The sequence below is a fragment of the Ziziphus jujuba genome, chromosome 11 (genome assembly GCF_031755915.1).
Source record: "Ziziphus jujuba cultivar Dongzao chromosome 11, ASM3175591v1".
Lineage (NCBI taxonomy): Eukaryota > Viridiplantae > Streptophyta > Magnoliopsida > Rosales > Rhamnaceae > Ziziphus > Ziziphus jujuba.
The window spans coordinates 17,835,107-17,851,886 of NC_083389.1; the positions used below are offsets into that span (position 1 = coordinate 17,835,107).

General features: G+C 32.3%; 1 protein-coding gene across 1 annotated transcript; it reads right to left on the reverse strand.

Annotated features, from left to right (window-relative positions):
* Window positions 1-385: 385 nt before the first annotated feature.
* LOC125419548 (probable LRR receptor-like serine/threonine-protein kinase At1g53440) lies at window positions 386-8,223 on the reverse strand. The gene is given in 17 exon segments (XM_060812920.1): window positions 386-560; window positions 636-835; window positions 1,018-1,388; window positions 1,514-1,557; window positions 1,720-1,758; window positions 1,878-1,946; window positions 2,440-2,517; window positions 2,639-2,713; window positions 2,819-2,890; window positions 3,037-3,108; window positions 3,542-3,613; window positions 4,016-4,087; window positions 4,759-4,830; window positions 5,107-5,175; window positions 5,372-5,443; window positions 5,552-5,741; window positions 8,103-8,223. Coding segments are annotated over 17 exon segments (1,863 nt in total).
* Between the last annotated feature and the right edge of the window lie 8,557 nt (window positions 8,224-16,780).

A 16,780-nucleotide genomic window follows, 5' to 3' on the forward strand; every position in this document is an offset into this window, starting at 1 on the left:
TTTTTTTTTTTTTTTTTTTTTTTTTTTTTTTTCTCTTGTGGTTACTTCAACTTTTTTTTCCTTGTGCCATCAATTTTACAGTATGTTAAAATAGACCAATTAGAAAAAAACATTTTTGGTAGTTATCTAGTTTTGGATGTAGTAAAATATATAAATATATATATATATATATATGGAATAATAATAATAAAAGATATTGGAGATCTCTGAAGTAGAAATGTCACAAAAACTTTTGTTCAAAATAGGTTCGGAACTTTTAAATTTTATTCCATAAACTTGTAGTTGTTTCATAGATTGAATATTAAACATAACATCCTCCAAAAAGTTCCTTCAACTAGATATTTGAGTCACATATTGAAACAACATAAAAATTAACTACTTCATTTTATGATTTTAAGTTTCCTCTACGATAAATCCTCATCACGACCTTCATGTCTTTTCCACCCAATCAACCCGTCATCCAGAGGACCAACAAAAGCAATATGACAAGTGCTACACATGATGCAACAACAATGCCAATAATTGCTCCAACAGATAGCCCTTGGCCTTCGACTACGAAGCTTGAAACAAAAGATAAAATGATTTAGTGACAAAAGCAAGGTTTTGAAATCTAAGCAAGCAAATTGAAGGAATGCTTACTTTTTGTGATGGTAATGGCAGATATAAGAGGTCCATAAAAACCCGAACGAGGAAATGTTGCCATCCCTCTCCCTGCCCAATATAAGTGGATCTCCAGAGTGCTACCACTAACAGTAACATCAAATGTCTCGGTCACACCTTTTCCAACTCCTCCACTTCTCTCCACAATACTGTAATCTTTCAAAACTACTTTCCCCTGTGCATAAGTTGAATTAAAATTTCATTTGCTTTAGTAAAAATTTGATAAGAAATTTTAAGTTAATCACAACCGGTTTTAGAAAAAGATATTCATAAATTTTTATTTGTATGATCGTAGCCAAAACTAAAATTTCTATAGAAAATATATATCTATATATATTATAATTACTTTCTATTCACCTGAATTTCAACATCAAATATGCGTTTTCCCGGGCGGCTTAAAGGGTCGTCAGAAATCACAATTTCTGCAAAGTGGAGCTGCACTTTATACCTGCCCTTTTGTAAGCAAAGGCCATAGTACTTGAGTGATAAAGGGGCAATACGAGCTGTATTATATATTTCTGCATCAGTCTTAAGTGAAAAATTGTTGGTGGCTAAAAAGTTTGGACTTTTATTATCTTCATCACCCATGTAAACTCCTGTACTGCTATAAGCCCAATTTAGATTCACAGAAATGAAGCTTGATATACCCTCACGTCTTTTGTCCGATTCATACTCATTGCCATTATAAGTCAGACTATCACCTCCACAATTTATAAATAAAGACGTATCTGCAGGTTAAACGAAAAAATAGTTATACATTTATACAATATATGTATATGTGTGTGTGATTGTGTTTGTATCGGTTTATATGCAACTCTTTCATAGGAACTACTTATATGTGTTATGTTCTTACGATTTGGTATGTCGGGGCAAGGGAGGTCCTTTGTCAAGCACCACCTGCTTGTCAAAAATTATTGCTTAGTCTGTTATGCAGCTTCGCTATATAAAAAAAATAAATATAATAACAATAACAACTCCGACTAAAAATCTTGTAGCTTTCAGACAATGAGTAATTGAAATTTCTGCTATTCATGTTGTCATAACAAAGAAGGAACTTACGTCTGAGTCTCTAAAGACGAGTAACTCGAGATTAGATTTCTGTTAACAGCATATTAAGACGGTAAGTAGAGAATTTACGTTGAAATTTATATAATTTAGAAGACAGAAAGTAGAAGCACCAGCATAGGGGGAAAGAAGCATTAGGTAGACTGGCGTACAAGTTCATAGATGAGCAGTCAATCGACGAAAGTGGCGGCCTTTCTGTAAAATTGTTGTAAGATAGATCCCTGAAAAAGTGAAACAAAGAATTGTACATGAAACTTTTCAGAAATTTCTTAGTTCATAACCATTAATTTAATTAACATATATAGTTCAATGACATGATTGATCAATGGTAGATATAAAATTGATGATACATTTATGAGGTCGTAAGTTTAAGACATATGTCCCATTCCCTTTTAGATTATAAATTATTGTAATGATTAAAAAAATTAAACCAGAATCAATAATATTATAAAAAATTAAATGAAACCAAATTATTAACAAGTTTAACGTCAAAAGAGAAAAACAAATTGATTAATTGAATAACTGAGTCCAACCAGTTCCTCTCCCCATTAGTAATCCAAGACCAGTTGACTCTGGAGAGTGAGTTGCTGGTCAAAAATCTGCATCCATGTATATATTACGTAAATTTATAATGTTGTCAACAACAAATAAATAAATAAGTAAATAAAAAAAAAAATTAGAAGCTAATGAATGCTTTATGAAAATCAAACTTACACATGCTTCTGTTCTCCAGTTCCCAAAATTTTAAGTGTTTCTGGAATTTCACCAGTCAAATTATTAAAACTCAGATCCCTAAACAAAAGAAAATAAAAAAAAATTATAGTTTATTTCCTCCACATAACACAAAATTCAACTAACAAAGCAAAGTTCAAAGAACAATAAGCTATTAAGAATGGTCATAGCCTGCACTTACAGTGTATTTAGATCGGTCATATTCTGCCCAATGTAATCTGGGATTGAACCACTGAGTGAGCAATTCTTCAATATCCTGAGCCACAGAAGTTAAATCAGGAATTATGTTAGTTGGAAAAAAAAAAAAAAACCTCGGGAAATGAATCCCTTCAATTCTGACCAAAAAACTCTGAAAACTTACAATCTTCTTAATTTAGTCAAATTCTTCAAATCAGGAAAAGGCATATTTGATCCCGTCAAGTCAGATATCCTCCTGGTTGTAAAAAACAAACCAAAAGACAATTCAACAAGTCAGTTTATAGTATAGTTTTTATTTATGTATTTATTTATAAATCTCCGAATAGCAAAACTCAATATCTTCCAAATTATTACTAAAAGAGTAGTGAAAAATGCACTGACAATGCAGTTAAGTTTGATAACGAAGATAAGGTAGATGGAATAGGGCCCTCCATATATGTGCCTAGCAAATTCCTGCACCATTCAGAGGCAACAAACTTATTACACGCAAACTCTGCCTCCCAGCGAGGAAGAAGGCAAAAATATCAGAAAAATGGAATTAGAGCAGTGCAATTAATTTAGTCCCTGCTACTAATATATATATATATATATATATATAACACATCTGAATTCAAAAACTAGTTATACATATATACAACTATGAAATATTTGGTAACTTACAAATTAGTTAACTTCTTAAAATTTCCAAATGATTGTGGAATTGTTCCATTAAAATTGTTTACTGACAGAGCGCTGCATGAACAAGAAAGTGGTATGGGTGTTAGATTGATCAAATTTTAACTACTATAGCAATACGATTATTGTTTATTAATGAAAAAAAATATTAATTTACTTAATAATTAATAATTAGGATGGCAAATAGGTGATACAATGGGAGTAGTCTTACAGTGTTTCCAAATTTTCCAAATTCCCAAGCTCTTCTGGTAGGGAACCTTCAAGCTGATTTTGATCCAATAACCTGTAATAATAATCCATTTTCTATAAAACAAAATGAAAATCAAGCCCTTCACCCGAAAAAAAATGAAAATCAAGCCCATATAATTGTTATTATGTATATATATATATATATATTTGTTCAACAATGACATCAAATTTCAAGGTTGCATAAATATATATATATATATATTTATACTTACAGCTGTGTGAGATTATGAATGTCGCCAATTTCCTTAGGAATTGTGCCTGAGAGTCTATTTTCAGAAACTGAACTGCAACAGACACATATTATATATTTATATATATATATATGTTGCGAAACTTTCATTTATATACATATATATACTCATTGGCATATGCATGGCAAGCTAATAGTCTTATATTAGGATAGCAAAATAAGGATGAAAATTGGCACTAGTCTTACAGTCTTTCTAGATTTTTCAAATTTCCAAGCTCTTTTGGAAGAGGACCTTCTAGTTGATTTTGTGCCAATACCCTGTTCAAATAATCAATTTTAAATAAAACTGAATGAAAATCAAGCCCATATAATGGTTTTATACATATATATATATATATATATGTGTGTGTGTGTGTGTGTTTGTGTACACATTAGTTCAATAATGATTTCCAAGTTTAAAGGTTAAATATATAAAAGGACCTTACGATAAAGACATCCTATATAACAAGTTACGTTATCCATGCTGGTTGCCATAAAAGAACAGTAAAATATTAATCAAATTAAAAAAAAAAATCCAATTAATCTTTTATAACATCTTTTAGTGGGACTCATGCAAATCAAATAGGGTTGTTATTTCCCTTAGGATTTTTGTAAAAAAAAAAAAAAAAAAAAAAAAAATTTAAATATTGTGACATTACTTAAATGATGCAAGTTGCTAGATAGGCTATTCTTAGTAGAAGATCCTTACCGTGTCCATATTATATCACAACTGTATATATCTATATATATATATATATATATATATTTATACTTACAGCTCTCTCAGATTCTTAGAATAGTTCACAGAGAAAAGAGAACTGTTTCAGATTCTTTTTCCTTCAGTATTAGGTTAATTTTCGTTGATTTTAGCCTAGTTCATTGTTAACTAATTAATTATATTTTCTATGTTTATGATCCAAATGTCTCAAGGGTTGCATATTTATACTTACAGCACTCTGAGAGTAGAAATACCACCAATTTCCTTAGGAATTTTGCCGATGAGCCTGTTTCTGGAAAGCGATCTACAACATATATTTATATATCAAAAAGTTTCATTATAATTGTCATTCTACCATGAACATGTCTTAATGGGCTTATCATGTGGATTCAAACATATTTTTTCAAAGATGGCATGTATTTCAAATAGTCGTGTATCTTTGATTGCATACGCTTGAATCCATACAATAATTCATTATTCATTATTCATGTGGAATAATTGTATGAAATGCCTAAAAATTTTGATATGTTTACTAATACACAACACGTGTATATATATATACACACACATTATAACTCACAGGAATCGTAGAGGGGCACGAGATAAGTTTGGAGTGATCGACCCACTTATGTTGTTGCGAGCTAGATTTCTGTAATATATAAAAAATTTATTGTAGAAGTCATATAATGAAGTTCAAATCCCACATCCCCAATAAAAAATGAACAACAACAAAAAGTAAGGAGATTGAGCTTCTTATTTTTTATTTTGTACTTTTTTCTTATTCTTTGAATGTATATAATAAATTATACAGGTAGATGACATGTGACATACATTAAGCCACTTACAGTTCTTCCAAATAAGCTAGATTTCCAAATTCGGCAGGCAGATTTCCAGTTAAATTGAGACCTTTTAACATACTGACACACCAGATTTAACCCCAAAAAAAAATAAAAAATCAGTTAATTTAAAAATTAATAACCATTAGTGAACTTTTAAAATTAATGCTGCTCAAAATGAAAGCTTACATAGTCTTAATGCGGCAAAGGGTACCCTTTTCGAAAGAACAGTCGCACGTGACATTGCTGATGATAGAGCCTGTCCCATTTCCAACACCCTTGGTGAAGTTGAAACCTTCATTTCGACTACAAGAAGTGTCGCTTACGTTCCAAATAGTCTCCAATTTAAGTGCTTTTGAAATTGCTTCCAAAGTTTGCACTGCAAATATTATGTTCGTATATGTCTCTTTGTAATTAATACTGTAACAATTTCATTAATTAGACAAATAACAATAACACACAAAATATGCATTTTGGTGGTACGGTTAATTAGTTAGTCCTAGATAATTTCAAAATATTAAGAAAAAAAAAATGTACAATTCGCCTTTGGCATGCATTTAGAAAAATTAAGGATACAGAGATTGGACCACAAGAAGTTAATTGCATAAGCAAACAAACTCAACACACTCTCATCTGAATTGTATGAATTAAATATTTTTCTTTTCAAAATTTGAATTCCAAAACCCTGATTATTATTTTTTTTCTTTTCGATTTTTATATATTTTTAAATATCCCCTACTCTGTAGAGCAGCCACTACAGGTGATGGATTGCGTCTGGTGCGGCAAGGGGGTAGCTTGCCATTTCCCAAAGTAAAAATCGAGCAAATAAAAAAGAAAAAATTCTGGGGTTGTATGTTTTTTTCAATTTAAATCTAATTTTGATTATTTTAAGTTATAGTACATTTCATTTTTTTTTTCATTTTTTTATTCCATCTTCACAATCCATAAAAGACATTTTTATCCTAATTTAAAAGGTAAAATTTTTTAGATTTTAACTTAAATGGAAAACTTCTTAGATTTTTTTCTAAATTTATTTTCCAAAAACTGTTGGAGTTTGATGTGGTTTTGGGTTCACTTGGCCAAAAATGTTATATACAATGTGTTAGTCTTGTACACAACCTTTGATCCGGTTTTTGGTTTGATATTTGGGTGATTTTTGTGTTTATTTTTGGTATGGTGATATTTAAGATTGTTAGGGTTTTTGTTTTGAATAAAGAAAAATAGAAGATGTTAGAGTAGGCCATACAAAACTAGACAGCACACTAATTCATTTTTGCTCTTCATTCATTTGTTGCATATATAGAGACAAAACTTGTCTCATATATGTGAGGTGTGTGTGGGACCAAATGAAAGTCTTTAAAATTCAAAATTTACACATTTTCCACTCAAAATTATGATACATGACCATTTAACCACCAGCTTCACATGTGAGTGCATAATCATGACAAGAGTTGGTGAGATTTTGAATTTCAAAAAATTGTCTCCACGTAATCCTGTACTAGTACTTTGACCAGATGGAAGGGTAGGATATCTTCATCCAAATTGCTTGAATTTTGGCATGTGGCATGTTTAAATACCAAGGATGAAATCTTGAGAAGACCAAGTCCAAAAGAATTGGGTAAGGCCTCCAATTCATCTTAAACCCGTGGGCCATAACTGCTGGAAATCTCAGCAGTTTTGCCAATTTGCAACCTACATATCTTAGGCCTCCCAAGGCTTTTTTGAGTCATTCTTTTTTCTATATTTTTATTTACATGTCTACTATAACATATCCAAAAATTATAAATTTGTTCCAAAAGAACAGAGAACTTCAGCCCCAACAATGGACCTATGTTGCTAGAAATACTGTTTCCAGCACATAGCCATTTTATAAAATAAAATCAATACCCAACAAATAGACAATTCCTAAACTAAATACAATAAAACTTAGGTATTCAAAAGACATTAAAAGGAACATAAGACATAACATAAAACATAGACATAAATATTGCATTAGGTCATTTAACAAAATATTTTTTTTAAAGAAAGAAAGAGGGTGCAAAACCTTGGTGGATTTTGGTTTGCACAAGGTGGCAAGATTACCACATTTTCAACAAAAACAACATCAGTTCATAATCCCTAAATTATTCTATGACTTTTGCAGCAGCCAAATGACCAATTCCACAAACTCAAAAATTGGAGAATTTTCGTTTGTAAAAGCTACGGGTAAAATCATTAAAAAGATAGAAAAGCAAAGAAGTAAGAAGTGGGCGGCTGAGAGAGACCGTGGGAGGTGGGCATGACAAAGAAACAGAAAGTGGGCAATTAAGAGATGCCGTGGGAGGAGAAGCCTAAGATGTGTAGGTGGAGATTGAGAGGCCATGGGAGGAACTGAAACTGGATAGTAGAGTAAGATGTTGATCTTGCTTTATTTATTTATTTATTTATTTGGATTTTCTTTTTGTTCTGTGTATTTTGTTTGGAGAGTGAACCTCTGTATATATTCGTTTGGGGTGCCGGAAATGGAGAAGAATGGTATGGTTGGGTATGGGTAAATAAGTATTTTCATCATAAGAAAAAGAATTACAGATAAAAAAAAAAAAAAAAAAAAAAAAAAAAAACCAAACATAATATTAAAAACTAAGCACTTATATCTAACTCATCCAAAAAAAAGTCTATTAAGATCTAAGATAAAAAATCAAACACGCCCTAAAAGTTATAAAAATTTACTGCCAAATTTGATAGACTGAACAAAGTTTACCTTCATCCCGAGGCAGAAGTTGAGCATGAGTCACAAACGCACTGAAACAATTCAAAGCCACAATGCCATAGACCAAAATTTGAACAATCTTGCAGCTGTAGTTCGAAAATACAAAACCCATTTTCCTCTCTCACAAAAAGCAAACACTTCCTTTTTATGCGTTAAAAGAAACCGATCCTATATATACAGGAAAGACGACCACCAATGCATTTATATAAATATTTTTACCAAAAAATGGGGAACTTATATAAGTGTTTTCCTTTGTTAAATTTGAAAACAATAGAAAATATCAGGTTAATTAAGTTGACAAATTAATATTGTTCCAAAAACGAAGGAACGTTAATATCAATATCATTAATACAGAGACCTAAATTTAATGCTATTTCTTTCCTAATGGGGAGTTTAACTCAATTAATTAGTCCCATAAAATCTATGCATCATTTAACGAAAGATTAAAGAATAAAAAATTTTGGGATCTTAAACCCTAAATTAGAAATTATTTTACTGTCAAATCAATTTCCTTACGATTTATTTGTCAATCCTTATAAAAGTTATAACCCTCAATCCTTATAAAAATTATAACCCTTTCCCATGATTCAAGTGACAATTGGTATTATATTCGTCATGGAATACTGATGCATCTATGTTATATATTTTTGGTAGTAGGGAAATAATAATATGTTAATAAACAAAAAAGTAAGGAAATTGATTTGCTGCTAAAACAAAAAAAAGAAAAAGAAAAAAGAGTGGAGGTTGATTATGCGGATCCATTTGAACAAGTTTTTTCGATCAATATGTTAAGTTATTATTTGTTTCTTGTTTATTACGTTTAGGTTTTTAATTAATAATAGAGAAAAGAAGGCGCTTATTCCATTCGACAATTGATGTCTTACCTTACTTTCTCTTTTGTGGATTTGGATCCTTTACTAATTTAACATTTGTCTTTTTTATATCGAATGAAATATGTAACAATGACAAGTTATCGAGAAGTTTTTATTTTTTTTTATTTTTATTTTTTTATTAATAACACTTATGCTTTAAATATTGATTTAAGTGTTCAAAGCCGGATGCAGAAGTTGAGCATGAGTCCCAAACCCTGTGAAACAATTCAACGTCGCAATTCCGTAAGCCAAAATTTGAACAATCCTATACAAACCCATTTTCCTCTTACACAAAAAGCAACAGTTTTCTTTTCACATGTTAAAACAAACCGATCCTACATATATTTAGAAAGATGATCACCAAATACATACATATATATATATATATACATTCTTCTTTTTTAAATTAGAAAACAAAGGAAGTAAGATCCACATGTTGTTAATTAGGGTAACAAATATAGCTCCGTTGAAAAAAAAAAATAACAATATCAATATCACTAAATATATATCGATATCATTAATTAAATAGACCACGATTTATATTACTTCTTTTCCAAAATGAAAGATGAAGAAATTTTCCGGATTAATTAATTGGCATTCCACATTTTTTTCCATTTCTTGCGGCTTTCTTCCTCACTCGGATAACAATATTTTTGGAAAAGAAAATCAACATAATTTTAAGAAGAATTGGTTGCACATGAACTACGTCGGTTCTAGCAGATTTCAGTTAAATCATTAGCATAATGAGCATGTGCTTGGCATGTGACTTTAATAAAAGGGTATAAATGTCCTCAAACTACTTGAATATTTTTTGTCTCTCACATGAAGTGAAAAAAGAATCCATTCCTTTTTCTTCTATTTTGCCTTTCCTTAAAGTAATCTACTTCAAAAGACAAATGTAACATCTAGGAGGTCATCCCTCCTAAGATTACTCTTATTTGAATACAGTTAATTTTAGAGTTCAAAACATCTCAGTACGCTTAATTTTAGAGTTTTTTTTTCGAATTTTGAAGCTAACCGCTCTAAAAAATGTCTCTATTGGTATTATAAGAGTGACTATTATTATATTTGAATCAGCCGATCACCCATCATAGGATTGCTCTCATCTGAGTATGCCTTAACTTTAGAATTCTTTCGAATCATGAAGCCAACCGCTCTAAAAAACTATCGATTGGTATTATAAGATTGATTATTATTATATTTGAATTAACCGCTTCCATTGGCAAATCTGTCATTCTCTGCCGATATTATCCCTAATTTCGCCTTCGTACTCGGCACTCAGTGTAGGATTTTTTGTTCAAAGCTGCCTATGAGATCATCCATCCTAGCATTATTCTCGTCTAAGCATACTTAACTTCGAAGTTCTTTCAAACCCTAGAGTAAACTGCTCTGAAAAGGCCTTGGCATTATGAGAGTGACTATTGTTACATTTGAATTATCTCCTAATCTATACTCTGGCTATATGACATTAGATAGTCTGCCAGTGTTTTGCACCCAACTCACATTAGTTGTCAAGGCAAACGCACAGAGCTTTTCCTATTACACAAAATACTTAAAAGAAGCAGCTTTTTTACTACTTAGGGTGCAATTATATTTATAATCCAGATCGAGAAAAATAAAAAATAAAGATTTTTTGAAGATTATTTTAAAGGTTCAAGAACAATGTGAGTCAACGGAAAAAAAAAATTTAAATTAATACACTTAGTTTATTAAATACTAAAAAGCTACGGTTACATAAATGGAGAGAGAAATTAGAAATGAAAACCCAAAATAGATACATCACTCATAGCAATGGCAACTCTACAACTAACTCTAACATTGGCATGTTGGCTCTTCAGAGCCTTTGTATTAAGCAATTTGTTATTATGGCAGTAACCTAGAATTTCTTTTTAAATTTGATGAGCTTTTGTTTCTTTAGTCCCCAGCAAATCCAAGATGACTCCATAAGAAGTATGAATAAGCCTGTAAAATTTAATATTAATTTAGGAGGTTATGCCAATTTTTTATGAGTTAAAATTTAGTTCTTTTTGGAAAATAATTTGTTAGATATGAAACTAAAGCAATTAACTTGCATAAAAAATTTCCAAAAGAAATTAGCGTTGACATAAAAATGGGCGGTGCAAGCTTTGGAACCCAAATGGACTCTGCCATGTCCTTCAACAAGTTTCCTCAAGGCTCTAGAACCCAAATGGACGAGTTGTAGACATCAAACTCTTGGATCGTTAATGTAGATGTGTGAGCAATGGTGGAGATGATGACTAATGCTTTACACATGCTAATGGGAACAAGTTTACACGTTCAACTTCAATATTGTGAAAGTTCGGGGGGAAAAGGAAATGACAGTGACGAAGGAGTTCTTTCCACTGAGTGGAGGAGTGAAAATGAGTGGGGATTTGAAAGATTTGTTGGAAAATTTTGGTTACTTAGCCAAATTAATTTTTTGTAACAACCATGATAATGACTTGTTGAATATATTAAAAACCTTGATATTGTAATATCCATATTAATTGGCTTGTTTAATAAGCATTTAATCCAAGAGTTATGTTTTTGAATGAATTTGAGTTTGTAATGGCAATTAAATTACAAATTCAATGGTAGGCTTTAAACCGTTATTGGTTAAGCTTTTATGTATCATAACCCTTCCCTTCAATTAACATGGAGTGTGATAGAACATAAGGAAACAATAGAAGTAGCTTAGTACCTTTCTTCTCATATCCTTCTAAAATATTGTAAGAAATTATCTAGGAGCATTTTGTAATGCTTCGATTCGAGAAAATGCTCTGAATTTGACTTTTTGATCAAGTTTGACCATAGTTAATTGGGGTTGACCTAGTGGGTTCCATAGTTGACTTTTTACCATGAGTAAAATTATGCTTTGATTAAGGCACCATTGAAAAATAAGTGTCTTCCCAAGTTCGTAGACTAATAGCACTCTAAAATTAGAGTTGAGATTAGAAAGTTATGATCATAATAATGTACAGTTTGGACTGATCAAGCGATGTCGAAGTTAACTTTTATCCATGTAAAGTATGGTTTTGACTCCTGTGGCATCATATAGTGCTCATCAATACAAGTTTGTAGATTAGTGGCATGCTTAATTCAGACTACGATTGAAAATTTATAGAACTATAATGGGCGCCACATGTCACCAACCTTCAGGTCCATGTGGTGTCAAGACCCTCTCAGAACTATTGGGTCCTCAGGATGGCCGGACTAGGGGAAACCCCATCGGAAATGTTACAAAAAATCCGATAATATCTCCTCCGTAAATTGGACTCGCCAAAATATTTTTTGCATAGAAAACTCACTCTGAAAATGTACATCTACATTATTCTGCCTTACTTTACTATATGTTTCCATAATTTTGTAGGACTTTGATAACAACAGCATAAGAATACAAATATAAATAATAAATGATAAATCGTAAGTACCTTTTTATATGTCAGGACCTCTCCTAGAGTTTCCTAACTAAGCCTCAGGATGGCTCCAATTTTTTACAAGTTTTTTAGTAACAGCGGAAATACGTACTTCTACAACTCGTAGTTGCCCACACCTCCCACTTATTACAATCTCACATTTTTACAACATTTCATGTAGATATCAAACACATAAATGTAGATAAAAAAATAATAATACAACCGAGGTCCTAGATCCCTAAATCATTCAGTCTACCCTTTAACATCTAGAAAATATATAGATCCAAATTTTACCCCTAATAATCAAAACTATAAGTCAACTTTTAATAACATAAATTACATTTGTAATGCATATAAAGAAACAATATTTTAAATTAAACAGTTGAGGTTTTAATGGTAACTTTGATAATATCGCCATAATAAAAAACCAACATAAATATATATATATATATAGAGTATGTCTATAGTGCATACATTCATATGTTTTTATCATATAGACGTCTATAAAGACAACGGTCTTTGATGAAACCATCGTCAATACTATCACAAAAGAACGATAGTTTTTTTAAAATTATTATTTTTATGGACGTTCGCACAATAAAAATATGCAGACGTTTATATCATAGAATTTCTATATATATATATATTCTACATAAATATAAATATGTATATAGTCTCTGATAACTTCATCACTATCCAACACCAATGTAAAATACACATACTTTCTACACAAATATAAATACATGCATAAGCTCTTGACGGATTTGAATAACCTGCGCATAGGCTAATACACCTACTTGAAGGCTAACATTCATGTTCGAAGTCTGACACACCTGCCTGAAGGCTGGTACTCTAATTTGAAGGCTGCAATGCATGTCTGAAGGTTACTACACTTGTCTGAAGGTTACGATACCTGCCCGAAGGTTAAAGTACCTACCCGAAGACTAGTACTTCTAGTTAAAGGCTACAACGCATGCTCGAAGGATAATACATCTGTTCGAAAGCTGAAGTATCTACTCGAAGGCTAATACACCTGCCTAAAAGGCTATGATACTTGCCTAAAAATTGAAGTACCTCCTCTATAACAGCCCATACCAAAATATGAAGGAAAATTTGTGCGTGTTGACCAAGTTTGGCCAAAGTTCACTGGAGTTGACCAATGGGCCAACGGTTGACTTTTTTTAATCTAAGAACTTTGCATTGACTGAGGCATTGTGGTGAAGTATGCATCGACCAAAGCTTATAAACTAGTAGAATGCCGAAATTGGAGATAAGGTTAAAAAGTTATGGATGAAACAAGTTACATTTTAAACTGATCGAGCGAGTCAAGTTTAACTTTTTATTTTTTTAAGTTTTGATTTTGACTTGTATACTGTTGTAAAGTACTCATCGATATAAATTCATAGACTAAAGCAATGCTTAATTTGGACTTATGGATGAAAAGTTATGGACATGTAAAATTTTTTAATTATTTTACGCAGACTGACTCTATCAGGTATATATTGACACATTTGAAAAACATGTAAATCATGCCCCACCGACACATGGCATAGGTTGCAATCCTAAGCCTGTAAGTGCATAGTGGCACCACGATAGCTTTTTATTGGGCCGTATGGAGGGGGAGGATAGAAAAAGACGGGGGAGAGAGAGAGATAGCTCCCAGTCACCCTTGTTTTTCACCAACCTCCGGCCAGGGTGGATGATATGCGCTTGCCCATAATGAAGACCACCTTGAGACCGACTGACCATCCAAGTTCTATATCTAGATAGCCTGGCCATTTTCTCTGGTGGTCATTATTAAATTTGCTAGTCGATTTCTCTCTTTTCGACCACCACCTTGCCTTAGCACCACCACCACCGTGTTACCCACTCTAAATTCAAGCTTTCCTTAAAATTTCATGGCTGGTGGTTGTCCAATGCATTGATGCTAGAGGAATTTTTCAACGACAGTAGTGGCTCACTGGTTCCCCCAGTTTCAGCAAGTTTCAACCGAACCATCAATGCTTTCCACCAAAATTTGTCCCTCCTTAGTCCAAATTCGAGATCCAATTTGCCCAGTTTGAGCTATATTACAAGACAAGGGAGCATCAAGTTGCCCGAATCTTTCAAACAAGATCTCGGCCACAATCGACCAAATCTTCGATAGGTAAGACCCATTTCGTAATCCTTGCATTCTAAGCTTCATTTTGGTATATAAGTTGTCAATTTTAGTTAAATTTGTTGTTAGACCCCCTAGGTAAATTGTGTATAAAATAACTGATTAAAATATTATTTTAATGTTTATTGTATTTTGTTGATATTCTAGGCACCTATGTAAATTGAGGACGGACAGATAGAAGATTGGGAGTGATCCATTTTCCAAATTTATTTTCAGACAATTAAATTTATGTTAATTTTATTGTTTAAATTCAGTGAAAACTTTGTGATGCATGTTAATTAAAGAAAATTTATTATTATTATTTGTGTTATGTAAAATGATGTGGTTTTTATGAAAAAATGTAACTTGGGTTTGAAAAATAAATTATTTCCATATAAAAAAAAAATATATATATATATATATGTTTTCTATGGAAAAGAATATTTATGTAAAAGTCGTGGATTTTGTCAGCTTGATTTAAATCAAAATAAGGAAATTTGATGGATTTGAAAGTTTACTAAAAACCCAATGATGGTTTATAAAACTTTGGTGTTATATTACATTCGGTCAATTTTATTAGTTTTAAATGCATCATACAATATTGATGTTCTATATTGTATATTATTGTTTAGCACATAGGTATTGTTTGCCCATTTGTGGGAGGTAAAGGCGAGAAAGTTGATAAGTGTTTTGCACAGAGTTGCCATTCTTTTAGCCATAGGATGACAGGTTATTAGCATCAGTGCCTTAGAATAAAAAATGGTAGGCAAGAGGTATAATTCTTACAAGAATTTCCAACCCATTGAGATTCCCAATAGGTAACCAAGGTTGGCTTTGGGCCATATCCTGGTGCATTTGCTAGCAAATGGCCAGAATGGTTGCCAAGGTCGCTTGAAGGTGTGTTTGTCGAAGGGCAGGAACATGTAGCTTGCCATTGTCAGAAAATGAAGAATACCAGCTGACTCTATTGGTGCTTAAACGAGTTTGGGTCTGTTTAGTTCCGATCTCCCTTGGGGAATTTTTGCAACTATTCACTATTAAGCAGGCTCCCCAAAGTATACCTTAGGTCATCAATAGATAAAATCTGAGACTAGTTTGGATATTCATATATACTTATGTTTAAAAACTTTCTAGAACTATAACTTTTTAACCATAACTAATGCCACTAGTTTACAAACTTATATCAACGAGCTCTATTTTATGACACATTGGCTAAACCAAAATTCTTGACTATATAAAAAGTCAAACCTAGGATCTATTAATAATCCAATCGATCGTACCCAATTAAGATTCCAAAATTTCAGGCATTTATCAGGATGGGGTGTTACAGTCTATCCTCCATAAAGAAATTTCATCCTCAAAATTTGTACATGCATGCCATAATAATAGAGGTGGTCCAGGCCTCCTATTGGTCATAGTGAACACTCCACCTTTAACTTTTGACATCTTCTGTGACTTGTACTTTTTGCTGTAATTGTGGATTGCTACTCTGCTAGTGGATCCTCTAATAATTTTACCTGCCTGTGCAATAGTCTTACCTGCCTTTGCACCATTTCCTTTATAATCGTCAATTTACTGAAGCTGAGTACCAAATCTAAAGCCTCATGCTTCCAAACATTTATATAGAACCTAGGATCACTAACAGATAAAAACTTGGTACTAGTTTGGACACTGATATAAAATTGATGTTTTAAATTTCTCAGAACCATAACTTTTTATTCATAACTTCTAATTTGACGTGCCACCAGTCTATAAACTTGTATTGACGAGCTCTACACAATGGTATATCAGTCAAACCAAAATCTTAATGTAACAGCCCAGACCACCCGCATGCGATATTATCCTCTTTAGGCCAGAGCAATCCTTTTACAACTCAGCTCTCAAGGTTTTAAAAGGCCTCGCAAGGGAAAGGTATCCACACCACTTTATAAGGCATGTTTTGATCCCCTTTCCAACCGATGTGGGACTTCAAAACTATTATAGTTGGTATCAGAGCCAGTACATGGATCGGTGTGCCAGCGAGGACATTGGGCCCCAAGGGGGGAGGATTGTGAAGTCCCATATCGGTTGGAAAGGGGAACGAAACACGCCTTATAAGGTGGTGTGGATACCTTTCCCTTGTGAGGCTTTTTAAAACCTTGAGGGCTGAGTTGTAAGAAGATTCCCCAAGCCCAAAGAGAAAAATATCACATGTAGGTGGTCTGGGCTGTTACACTTAACCATAGAAAAAATCAACTTGAGACT